The 12,790-nt window shown below is 38.1% G+C and overlaps 1 protein-coding gene across 11 annotated transcripts in view; it reads left to right on the forward strand.

Annotated features, from left to right (window-relative positions):
• Positions 1-12,790, forward strand: part of KCNMA1 (potassium calcium-activated channel subfamily M alpha 1) — a 554,299-nt gene that overhangs the window by 150,300 nt on the left and 391,209 nt on the right. For all 11 annotated transcript variants that reach the window (XR_011047946.1, XM_068398028.1, XM_068398027.1 and 8 more), the window contains one exon: positions 2,291-2,455. Coding sequence is in view for 10 of the 11 variants with exons in the window: in XM_068398028.1 (XP_068254129.1) it covers positions 2,291-2,455 (165 nt within the window). In the remaining variant the exon portion in view is untranslated. The remainder of the gene's footprint in view (positions 1-2,290; positions 2,456-12,790) is intronic.

Below are 12,790 nucleotides of genomic sequence, written 5' to 3' on the forward strand. Positions count from 1 at the left end.
TGCCCAGGCTGGCTGGGCCGGGCCTGGCAGCCAGAGCCTTGTCCCACTGCCCCAGCCAGAGAGTGAGGCAGGCCGGGGGCAGCCCCAGCCCCAGGCACCAGGAACTGCCTTGGGGCCGGCTGGGATATCAGCCTGTGGTGAGGGTAAGGATCAGGCCTGGTGAGGGGAGCCAGGGTCAGATACCGCCATGGGCTGGCTGGGCTGGTGGGGCCCACGGCTGGGTAGTACAGGCCTCTGGGGAGCTGGTGGCCCTGGGCTGGGCTGAAATGGCATAGGCAGGGTGAGGGGAGACCTTGGGGGAGAGGTGCCAGGGCCAGTGAGGCCTGCGAGTGCCCCCAGGGCCTTGGAGATGTGTCTAGGTTGCCTAAACCTCAATATTTTGTTTTATTACAATATCTGGTATATGCAGCCACACCATCCACTCAAAAAAAAAAAAAAAAAGCAGCTAGGTTTCTTTTTAATGGTTGGTAGTCAAAACACTGATGGTGGTCAAAGCATTTCTTTGGGATTGATCTGTCTGGCTTGGTGATGATGCGGGTCACAAATTGTCCCTAGCCAAGCACTACTCTCCTGGAAATGCCTTGTGCTGTTCCACACGTCACTCTCCTAAGCAATGAGGTTATTTCTGTAGGTTGTGCTCTGCGTGTGTTCAATGCCATATACGTCTTTCAATGTTGAGTGCAAAACATCTGATTCACTGTATCCAGATTTGTCAGGGAGTGAGGTCCTGTTATGCAAATACAAAGTAGCTTTTATCTTCTGCCTGGTTGTTTGCATAGGAAGTACTGAATTACTGTTGAAACTGAATAATTTGTTGTTATCAATATAGCCACATCATGCACTGTGCTGTAATTGCTAATAAGAAGACAGAGCCTACATTTCAGGAGGGAGACTAACGGAGAAGAACCTGATAAGCTAATTAAGTTCCAATACTGAGATTCTCTAAAAACAACTGTTGTTCTCCATATTACTTTTTAGGTGTTGCTCTACTGTCCTTTGCTGACAGATTCAATGCAACTGCTTTATTAGTTCAGTACTGCTCTCAGGAAGTACCCTTATCTATGTCCTGCGGTGTCCTGAAGGCCATCTCACAGCTATGTGTTTTCACCGTGATAGTGTAGTATTCCTACTGTAGGAAGAATCACAGAACCAGCATCAAATGTCTTTGCTTGTGTAACAGATATCCCAAAGGGGATTAATGGCAATTGATTTCCTGCTTGGTGACCTATAGGCAAGTCATCAATAAACAAGATATTTCAAGCTGTTGGTCTGTGCAGAGTGCTTGACGCACTGATGTAGATCTATAGGTGCAGTTCAAGTGCTCAGTACTTGCCTCAGCACTGAATTTTGCTGCCTCCCCTATGCCTTTTTAGCATAACTTGTCAAGTATTCAGGAAGTCATTAGTATTATGCTGTCACCAAAGGCATGCTCACAGCACAGGCTGATACTTTGCGTATGATATGTTTTAAACGCTGTACAATCCAGACTGGCTCTTCCTATCATTTCCCTTGATTTTTGTGCAGCATCCATGACTGTAGTACATAGAAGGCACTTAGAAAGCACAACATCCTTGCTGCAGCATCCGTGAGAGACTGATATGAATTCCAATGCATGTGACTCATCAGTCAGCTTAGTGCAGCTGAGGCTTCTCTTTAAATTCTAGCTCTCCATTCTGAGCGCCACTTCTGACAGAAGAATTCCTGTGATATATTAAACACTTTCATTGAAACACTGGTTCACTGATAACATGACAGCTCCCTGCAGATTCTCTATGGTGTATTTTGTTCCCCTCACACCTTATAATTATTGTCTTGTTACATCATGCTTCTCAGTGGAGGTTTGTTCAGATAATAACTCTAGTGATAGTAAATTAAAATTATACATAAATTATGTTCACACCTAGTACACATTGTTTTGAACTAATACATCAAAAGGTCCTTCAGTGTCTGACAAACCCATTTATATGCAGCTCTATAATTGCATACGTAGCTCTTGGCAATTATGCTGCTTATAGGGAAGGAATATATAGCATATTTGATGCCAAATATATGTTTTTAAGATTTTATGGCAAGGAGAGTATTACTATGTAGTTGCTAGTCTGGTACCTTGTAGAACATTTCTATTTCTAGTATTTCTAGAGAGATATGGCCAAGTAGGTGCTTAATTTCATCTAGCAGGAATCCAGGAAGACTGATTTGCTTTTTTAATAGTATTTCTTAGACACAACTGTATGCTGACTTTCACTGTCCAATTGCTAAATGTTGACTAACCCAAATACTTACTTTGCAGGAGACCCAGAAGATCAATGGTGGTGGCGATACACAGGCAGATGGGGCCTGCAAACCAACAGATGAAAAAGAGGAGAATGTGGCAGCAGAAGTGGGATGGATGACCTCCGTGAAGGATTGGGCAGGAGTCATGATATCTGCCCAGACATTAACTGGCAGAGTACTTGTAAGTTTTCTATATTCTTATTATAAAGAACACTTTTTAACAAACACTGTGTCCCAGCATTAGTGGAGGATTTTTGATTGGTTTGTTGCATCAGCTTTGAGTTAATCCTGATTTTCTCTTTCGGAAGTAAAATAGCAGACTAATTCCCACTGCAAGAGGCAAGCAGAGACAGGAAGTAAGAAAAACTGACTTCCAGACGACCCCCCAGCCTATTTCAGTATTCCGGCACCATGACTTTGAACTGTGCCACAAACACTGAGTTTAGTAATTTCATATTATGTGGTAAGACTATAGGCCTGTCTTGTCTGGAAGTAAAATTGTGCTAGCGAAAATGGAAGACAACTTGGAAAATAAGCAGAGTGTTGAAAATGTAGATAGTAAAACAAAGGTTTGAAATGGCCATGCAGTGGTGTTTGTGATACTTTCAATAGCCTAGTAATGATTTTATGTTTTCTTGATCTTTTTCTTTATTAATGTAGGAAATCCTTCAAACATATGAACAGTTACGTATCAAATAGAGCTACAAATCAGATACTGATAATATGCGGTTTAACATTCCACTGAAAAAACTTTATACTTTGCACTTTATTTGAATATAATTTATAGCCTGATCAAATCATACTTAATTGTCAAGGGTTTTTTGTGGCATTCACTGCAGTAAAAGGTGTCCCCTGTGTGATTTTGATTAGTTTCCTTGTCAGAATGCATGCACTTATAAACTAACAGCTAAAGTGATATAAATCCCATTTAAAACTTTTGAGAATCCCAGTGAGACTTTGGAACCAGTTTAAGTTAAACTGAGAACAGAATTTGTGTCACTGATTGTTTATTTTGGTTAAGAGGTATTTTACTATGCGTCAGTTCTGGTCTGTAGAGTAATTATTTGTGTGGGAGGAGGGAAGGAATTTGTACTTCCCAATCAGGTCTTTTATAGTGAAAAGTTGAGGTGGCTCAACTTTTAGTTCTGCAATAATATTATTTTGATTATTTTTTTTCCTAAAAATAGCTTTTGCCCCTTTGCTTATGTTAAATGCTGACTTCTATCAATAGCTTGAAAGCATGTTCCATTGCTGCTTTTAGTGTTACATGTCTTTTGTGTGAAACTGACGTATTGATTGTCTTAGGAAAAGCAGCATATTGATCTTTTGCATGTTTTCCTGACATCTTCAGCATTAAAAATGACAAATCTCAGAGCTATGCTTCTTGTTCCAATTTAAGTATCAAGGCTAGAAATCACCCAAAACCAGAGTCCTATGCTACTAGCTATGCAATCAGAAATTAGCCTGTGTTGTTTTTACGGAGGTATATATGAGCACAAATACAAACCAGCAATCAAGACCAACAGCTAAAATATAAACACGTTTTACTATGCTTTTTTTTTTATTCAAGATACTGGGAGAACTTAATTCCATTTGATGACTTTGTTTAGTTCTTTTGGGGTACTTTTTTTGTACTTGCAGTTTACCATTGAATCTTATAAGGGACTAGTTTATTTCCAGAGTTTTTTGTAGACAGCTGGCCGACATCATTGAGACTAGTTTATTTCTGAGTGTGTATTTATATTCTTGTCAAGGTATAACAGCAGCTATTGCACACATCTGGGCTCATCAGTATGACTAACCATGTGAGAAATAAGTAGTGGTGTATGGAGTCAGTTATTTTTGTTCAGTTTAGAAAACAAGATGCATCTATTTTCATATAGTACTCCTCAGTTTCAGGATTTGAATTGATAGGATGTAATTTCTGGAGGACCATTTCCAGTATGAACATTGACTGTTCATTTAAATTTTACTTTATGATTGTATTTGCTAAAGGTTAACTGCATCAATGACCATTTGTGCTAGAGAGAATATTCGCATGATTTGTAGGTACATGATGTAGCTACAATATCTTTATTATAAATTTACAATATTACAATATTATGTATTTTTATGAAAGTGTATTGTCTGAAAATATTATGACTTACTCATGAATTCCTACTAACTTAACACAGCCTGTTTCTACCAGCTATTATATTTCTGAATCAAAGTGTGGCATTGTTTGTTTGTTTGTTTCCCCCCCCCCCCCCCGATAAAAGAACTGGTGGCTATACAGTGCTATAAAATCAAAATTGTATGAGATATCTGCAGCGAAAGAAATTATAGTACATTTTTACACTGTGAGAGTTTAAATTAAAATCGATCTTAAATGTCCAGTGTTTACAAAAAAAGTTTTAGAAGTTGTCCACTGAAAATGGACTTGGGAAAAGTTATAATTGATCTTCAGTTCAGCATAATCACCTGAAGGCTGTTGTGTTACTGCTGCATGGGTTTATATGACAAGGGAAAGAGACAAGTTAGCAAAGTGTCAAACACACATCAGTGTAAAGTAGAATCTTATTTGTGTTTTCTGCTCATGGAAAAATCTCTCATTATTGTTACCTAGACAGACATTTTCTCTGAAGCTAATCTTAGTGGAATGTGAAATGCTGTTCGTGGAACCAAAACTGAATATTTTTTGGACACCTCTCTACTGGAGTCTGTCACCATATCTTTGACATGTCTGGTCTAGCTTTTACTTCGTCCTCAGTAACCTTACAAAAAAACTTCCTAATTTATCAGATCAGCTTGTCCAGGTGCTTTGTGAGTACTGGAACAAATATTTATATAGTGGCTGCTCCTATAATTACCTCTTTAATATTTAAACTTCATGGTTACTCACAGGTGAAGAAAATAAAGGCCAACAGTATGGAAAATATAGGACAAAAATTATTTTTAAAGGTCACAGCTTCACATCTGTGCAGTTGTAGTATAAAATGGGACATTTACATCAACATAGGACCATATGTCCAATTCTTGTGAAATCAATCATTTCTGCTTTGACAATAGATGCAAATCAGTAGGCAACCTTTAAAATACAGACTAGAAGGTCTTCTTCAACAATTGTAGCTGTAGAACTAGTTGAAAACTTAACTTTTTTTCTCTAGTTTGAAAATTATTTTGGAAAAGACAATTTCCAAATCATGTGTTTCAGTGCATCTACTGGAAAGTAAGGGGTGTTCCTCATTATTCCTGATCTGGGTCATTGAAGAAATGATTTAATCCATTCCTGACAAACACAGTGGCTCTGAAATCTTTGAAAGACGTGATTCTGCTCCACACTAGTTTTCTTAAAAACATTTAATTCATTGGTGATTGTGGGGGAGGGAAGAGTTCTGTAACTGAAATAAAAGCAAAAGAAACCCAAACCCAAACGTATTCTTAGTCTCCCATTCCATTGATAAAAGAGGAAGAATTAGAATTACATTTAAAGACTAAACAACGAGAGCAGAAATTAAAACCTTCTCAAACCTTGAAATATTTTGCTTTTGATTTCAATTAAATGTTCCTTTTCAAATAGAAATAAATCAACTTTTTAAGTATCTGAAACTTTCTGTAAAACCTATTTGTGATGGATGTGTGGGCCTGCCAGCAGTGTTTGCTGTGAGTTGAGGAAAAAAACAGGCTTGTCATTTAAAATTTGACAGCATTTTTTCGTGTACATGTTAAAGTTAACTAGGGGAAGCCAAAGATATGGGTATTGTGTAAATTAATCTCTGTATACAGAAAAACTTCTACACATTCTCTGTGGAGTGATTCTGAACACTGGCAGAATTGTCTCCATGGCACAAAATCTTCTCATACTGGTGCTCTTATGTAAAACTCAGTATTGTTTGCACCTACTCTTTATTACTTTTTTGGAGCAAAGAAGAATTGGTGCTGCCACTTTCATGCATTGCTCCACAGAAGTGGTCAGTTATGTCTGGTTCTTGAATATGAAATGCTTGCCTTGTGTCATTTCTGAGTATCCTACTCCCTCAGGACATGAGTATCTAAGAGAAGGTTTATTGGAAAGGATATTGTCTCAAATATAACCTGTTAATATCCCCACTTGTATCCTTAATTCTTGGTTACATGAGGGAGGATTTGCCTCTGTTCCCTGCTCCTCGGAGTGTTTTTATATCAATTCCAACACAGAACCATTAGGAAACATATTTCTGTTCTTTCAGTCTGTAGTAGTAGTTTTCACTTTGTTAAAAAGAGAATTGTCTCTTTTTGTTGTTGTTTGTTGTTTTTCTTGTTGTTGTTAGAGGGGAGCAACATGAGAAACAAGAATGGGATATTTACTTGTGAAGTAATTGAACCATCAAATTTTCAAAAATTTAGACCAACACTTGTTTTATCATTATGTCAACTTAGTGTCTCAGAGCATGTAATTCTTCTCTGTTAATGACAGCAAGATTAGACTGAATAGATGTAAAAGTGGCATGTGCATGGGATTGTGCTAATATTACAGTTGATTCAGTAGTTTATGTGAGTATTGTAGAGATAAAGTACTGAAATAGAACTAGACATTCTTATTACTTTAGGAGCTAAATTCTACATTTGACATTTCAGAAGTGGTTTATGCACAAAGGAATACTCACACTACCCCGTTTCATCTGAAGGGCAGGCTTTGGAGGAAGACACTTGTAGAGGGTGATCCAGAATGTCCTTCATTTAGAAACCCTTTTTGGTTTCTGAAGTAGTGCAGAAAACTCAGCTGGCTAGGCATGGTGCCTACAGTTGTGTGGTCAGAATATCCTTTTCTCCTTGTTCTTTAGGTTGTAAAAGCATGACTGGAAAGTAATGTTCTTGGTGGCACAACCTTTGAAAATGTGAATTTTGCTCTTAAATAACGTAGATGAGAATTTTACATACTGTTCAAAAATGTGTCCATATCAATTGAACCCGTGCATTTCTGTTTGCAGTTGATGTTGAGTGGCATAAAATACAGATAACATTAAAAGGTAACAGTTTACTTAAAATCTGTTCAGGGAAATACTGATTTATTTTGAAAGTGCTACATAATGCTGTACATGATGGAAGTATCAGGAAGAAGTTCCTGAGCTGGATTTCTCAAAGAAGAATCAGACACATTCATAATTAATCTGAAGAAGAAGGAAATTAAAGGTGTTTATGAACTGATTTTGCTTCCTGAAATTTATTTTTTTAATCATTTGAGTGAAAAGAAAAAGACTTGCTTAATTAGTTAAAGTGCTTGATATACAAGAGAAAGTCATATGTATATTGTTGAAGTTACCACAGTTCAATCTAGGATGTAGTTGAATGTGGACTCTCCTTTAAACTGACAAAGACAGACAAATCATTATTTCAATTGCAAATCCAGGAGATCTAAAATGAAATAGAAATTTTCAGTAACATAGTTTGGTTGGAATGTATAGTTGTTGCTACATTCTCTTGCATCTATCAAAAAAATCCAGCAGTCATTCTTTTTTCCCCAGCTCTGACTGTCCTACATGTTAAAAGGTTGAAAAATTAAAGTCTTACAAATGTTTTGGCAAGATAGAACAAAGTTTTGAGGTTAGTCATAAAACTAGGGACTAGCTTGGGACTTGGGACTCTGGTTGGCAGAGAGTTTCATTCTGCAAGGTCTGCACATTACAGTTTCTGAGAAATTGGTGTCAAAACTTTAGAATGTGATTAGAAGTCTGAATCAAAGACCATCCAGTGACTAGAGAGTGCACTAAACGTTTACTGTGGAGAGATTTGCACTCTTGACTTGGACTTCTGAAGAACTGTTAAAAATGCTAGAAGGCCTCGCTGCTCATTCAGGGGAATAAAGGAGTGGCATCTTTCTGTGACTTTATAAAAATGTAAGCCTTCAGGTTTTCTAATTTGTTTATAATGATCACAGTTTGATTATAAATACAGGTGATACTGAAATGCAACTAATTTGCGTATTGCAAAATTTCTCTCTCAAGAAAACATTCTTAAGTGTAAGTCAGTTATTTTTACTTAAATAAGACATAGGTTTTGTCCATAAATGTGTCATAAGAGATTCATAAAAATTATATCAAATAAGAGTACCCTAGACGGGGAAAAAAAGGTACATGAAGCAATGGAATTAAAAGTACTGGTGGTTGTTTTTTATTTGTGTTTTGTGTTTTTTTGTTTGTGTTGTTGTTTTTTTTTTTTTTAAAATTTGTGTTCAGATGGATTGATTGAGAAGCTAGTGGAGAGTTTTGAAAAAATACAAGTAAGAAAAACTAGTGGATTTTTAAATATGTAAGTAATTATAGTAGATTTTCCTGGAAAAAAGTAAGTATGCTATATACTGCTTGGTTTTCTTTCAGGGTAGTTTCACAGCTTGCTTTGCTCTTGCTGCATTTTTTTTTTTTCTGAAGGAGAGGACTCATATTCTTTTAACATTCAAGGGGAAAAAAACACCACCACCTCTTGCAATAAATTACAGTTGCCTAGCAGCCAAAGTGAAATTTAGCAGCACAGAAATTATGTGGGGTTTCTCCCTGCTTCCAAAGGCAGTAACAGTTCTCTCATGACTTTAATGAGAATAGGAGGTCCAAGGATAATTTGGTATCCCTGACAGATATGAATTTGGAGAGAGCAGGTGCATTTGGTATACATACAAATTTTTTGACAGTATTCTTGACAATATCAGCTATTTTACTAGAATGGCAAAGTAGGAAGAGAAACCTTGAGCAACCTTGAATATGCAACATCTCAGAATTTGAATATAGAGTTTAACAAGCTTTCTCAAGGATAAACAGAGCTCTTTTTGGTCTTTCTTTTTCTTTCCACTGTGGGACCCTGTCATCCTGGTGATGTCTTGCAACCAATTTTCTTGTGGAATTAACATACAGGTTTTTTCTGAGCATCTGTCGTGTTCTTAGGCTGCAGTTAATCTGAATAGGACTTAATTTAGAAAAAGATGTATTAATTGACTTGACATCAGAAATTGAATGTATTCCTCAGTGATTTAGTCTTTCATATTGCTAATATCGCAAGCCTTTTACAAGTCCAAACCTGACATTAGCTTTTCAGCAGTGAAGCACATGCGTTCTTGGATAACGGGATTTGTTTTGCAGTCTGTTGGTTATGATGTGCTCGTTTTGGCCGGGATAGAGTTCATTTTCTTCAAAGTAGCTAGGACGTGGCTGTTTTGGATTTGTGCTGAAAACAGTGTTGATAATGCAGAGATGTTTTAGTTACTGCTGAGTAGGGCTTACACAGAGTCAAGGCCTTTTCTGCCTCTCACACCATCCCACAAGTGAGTAGGCTGGGGGTGCACAAGAAGTTGGGAGGGGACACAGCCAGGACAGCTGACCCCAACTGACCAAAGGGACGTCCCATACCATATGGAGTCATGCTCAGCATACAAAGCTGGGGGAAGAAGACAGAAGGGGGGCACGTTCGGAGTGATGGCGTTTGTCTTGCCAAGTAACTGTTAGGTGTGATGGAGCCCTGCTTTCCTGGGGATGGCTGAACAACTGCCTGCCCATGGGAAGTGGTGAATGAATTCCTTATTTTGCTTTGCTTGTGTGCACGCTTGACTTTGGCTTAATCTATTAAATTGTCTTTATCTCAGCTTGTGAGTTTTCTTACTTTTACTCTTCTGATTCTCTCCCCTGTCCCACTGAGTGAGTGGCTGTGTGGGGTTTTGTTGCTGACTGGGTTTAAACGACAACATGACATGACAGTTTTTATTAGACAGTTAAGGAAAGTTTGGTGTGACCTGTTGTTACGACCTGGTCTCAACTAGTTCATAAATCCCTTGGAGTAAATTAAGGTGAAACGACACCAAATAACTGGTATGAAATTAAGAACAATTTAATACAGTGAAAGTGGCATGGTCGTAAGTGTCTTGGGTTTCTAAAGGCATTGAGAAAAGAGAGAAAAGGAAAAAGGAAAAGAGAAAGAGGATAGAGACTATGAGAGAGAGGAAAAGAGAGATCACCACCCTTGGATCCAGCGATGTAAGTTGTCTGTAGAGTTGGTAAGTTGTTTGCAGAGTTGCTCCTCCGGTAAATCGATTGCAGGATCAGTCCTCAGGTGGCAGGAGGGAGCACGCCAGCATCCCAGGCGAGAAGGTCTAAATACGTTAGGTCATTTGCATGCAAGATAGGAGAGGGTGGTAACATCCCTCTTGTCTCCCCTCCCCTGCTCGCTTCTCATGCTAATTGAGATGCCTGCGCTTTTCAGTCTTAGATTGTTCTCGAAATGAGTCGGTGGTCCCCCAAGGGGGTGTCTGGTGGTCGTGATCCCCCCTAGTTGTAGTGTCCGCTGTATGACCCCGCTTCTGCACAAGCGTGGTTGATACCTTGCAAAGTTGTTGCATATGTAGGCTGGCCCCAAGGAAAAGATACCATCCGGCCTCCACAGGACTTATCTCTTCCTCCAGCCAGAGTTGTAAATCACAACAATTAAGGCACAGCAGGGGTATTGTTCTGTTCCCAAGGCCCTTATCTCTTGCCAGACTTGCAGGCCTCTGTAGTACACATACCCTCCTCCAGCCAGAGTTGTCAAACAAGTTGTTTAAGGCATACAAACTCTGTTGGTCACACCTGTAAACTTCTCTAGTTAGGCAAAAATAACTAGTGCCGTATTTTCCCTTGTATTGTACTCTAGGTTTCTGAACTAGAGGAGAAGGAAGGAAGCCTTTCTTAGCCTCCAGGTCTGACTGCGCAGGCAGGAACCAGAGGATGTTCCATGACCTCAGTTGTTTGCATTGGTTGTTTTTTTGGGGGTGGGGTATTTTTTTTTTTACTATGTTGATTGAACCAAGACCCATATCAAGACTTGTTTTCATAAGCAAGTAAAATAGTTCACAAAAGTTAAAGTAAAATTGGAGTTTCTCAGGATGTGGTCGAAAGGTTTCAAAGATACACTAAAGTTTCAGTACAAGGTTTACTGTCATCCTGTTTCAAGAGAGAGAGCATACTTTTTTTTCCTACTCAGTACTGAATCCACTTTCAATCCCTAACATAAAAATGAGATTTTACCTGACCGTTTGGGACTGCTAAACATTTCAGGAACATTATAATAAGTTATCTAATCACATTAACCATTAATATGCCTTTCTGCATGTCCAGAACAATAATGACAGAACAATATGACAGAACAATAAGTAGCTGTTAATAACTTCAGTATACAACTGTCATTAAGGCAGGTGACTATTTTTATTTTGTGGATGAAGAAAGTAAAAAACAAAGGAGCTGATGACGACCTCAAAATGTAGAAATTAGTAGCACGCTCATACCCATGGCAGCAAGTATGTGGCAGATGAACTTCAGTGTGTGTGAAAGTAGAGCAATGTATGAAGGGGAAAAAGAAAATCTAAACTACACTTATGATTCTGAAGGCAGAATGGGTAGATATAGCTGAGGAAGGATTTTTGGCATTATCATGGATAGTTGTCTGAAATAATTGGCTGATTCTGGGCATAATCAAGAACAAGACTGATCACATAATTTTGCTATTTAAAAAAAAAAACTTTATATACCCACATCTTGAGTACTGTGTTAAGTCCTTATTTTTATATATTAGGAGTGACAGAATAAAGGACAGAGAAAGGCAACAAAAGCAGTAAGGATGCAAAACAGCTGCTTCACAAGGTAACGATTGCTGGGAGTTTTCAGTTTGGAGAAGAGGCTGATATGGGATATAGTCAGCATTCACAAAGGAAGTTGGTGGACAATCTATGCCGAACTGTTATTAACCAGATGCTAAAAACAAGGGCAATTTATGAAAGTTGTTAGAGATCAACTTCAGAGAGATTTTTAAAAAGTGGGGTTTTTGTATGAGAATCAGTGAATTTCTGTTTTTGTGGGGTTTTTGGGTTTTTTTTGTTTGTTTGTTTGGGTTTTTTTTGTAAAGGGAGACTGTAGACAGTGCAACAGGTTCAAAAAATGTATTGGACAAATGGGCAACAGATACCAAACAGCTATTACAGAGTATGGGAAGGGGTAATCTTCCAACATACCTATTGCAAAGATTGTATAAGTGGAATTGACTACAGAAAGTTACTATTCTTTCCTGTTCTTCCTAAACAGCATCTCATATTAACATGGTCAGAGATTTGTCTCTCTGCTAGATAGACAGCTGAACTGGCTCTGGGGGCATTTTTTACGGCTTGCAGTCATACCTTCTCATTGCTAGATCAAACATTTACTCTCTCTACACCTTTAATAGAGTAGAAAAAGGAGATATCTAGTCAGAAGGGAGTGATGGGAAGCATCTTACGTTTAATACATAGTCATTACAATATTCATGAGTCTTATTTATTTAACAGTATGTGTATTTCTGAATCAGTGTGTAGTACATGGGGGTTTTTTTTGGTATGGTATTTATTTTTCCAGGTCTTTTGAGATGGAAAGAGTTGTGTATGCATTTTAGATTATATACTATTACATCTGTATAAAAGTTCCCCTTTTCTCATGCTGGTCAACAAATAAGAAACGTCATAAGGAGTAAAGAGCATAGTCTTATCAAGGTAGGGCATTTGTATAGAGACAGT

Source organism: Nyctibius grandis, chromosome 4 (assembly GCF_013368605.1).
Source record: "Nyctibius grandis isolate bNycGra1 chromosome 4, bNycGra1.pri, whole genome shotgun sequence".
NCBI classification, from domain to species: Eukaryota; Metazoa; Chordata; class Aves; order Nyctibiiformes; family Nyctibiidae; genus Nyctibius; species Nyctibius grandis.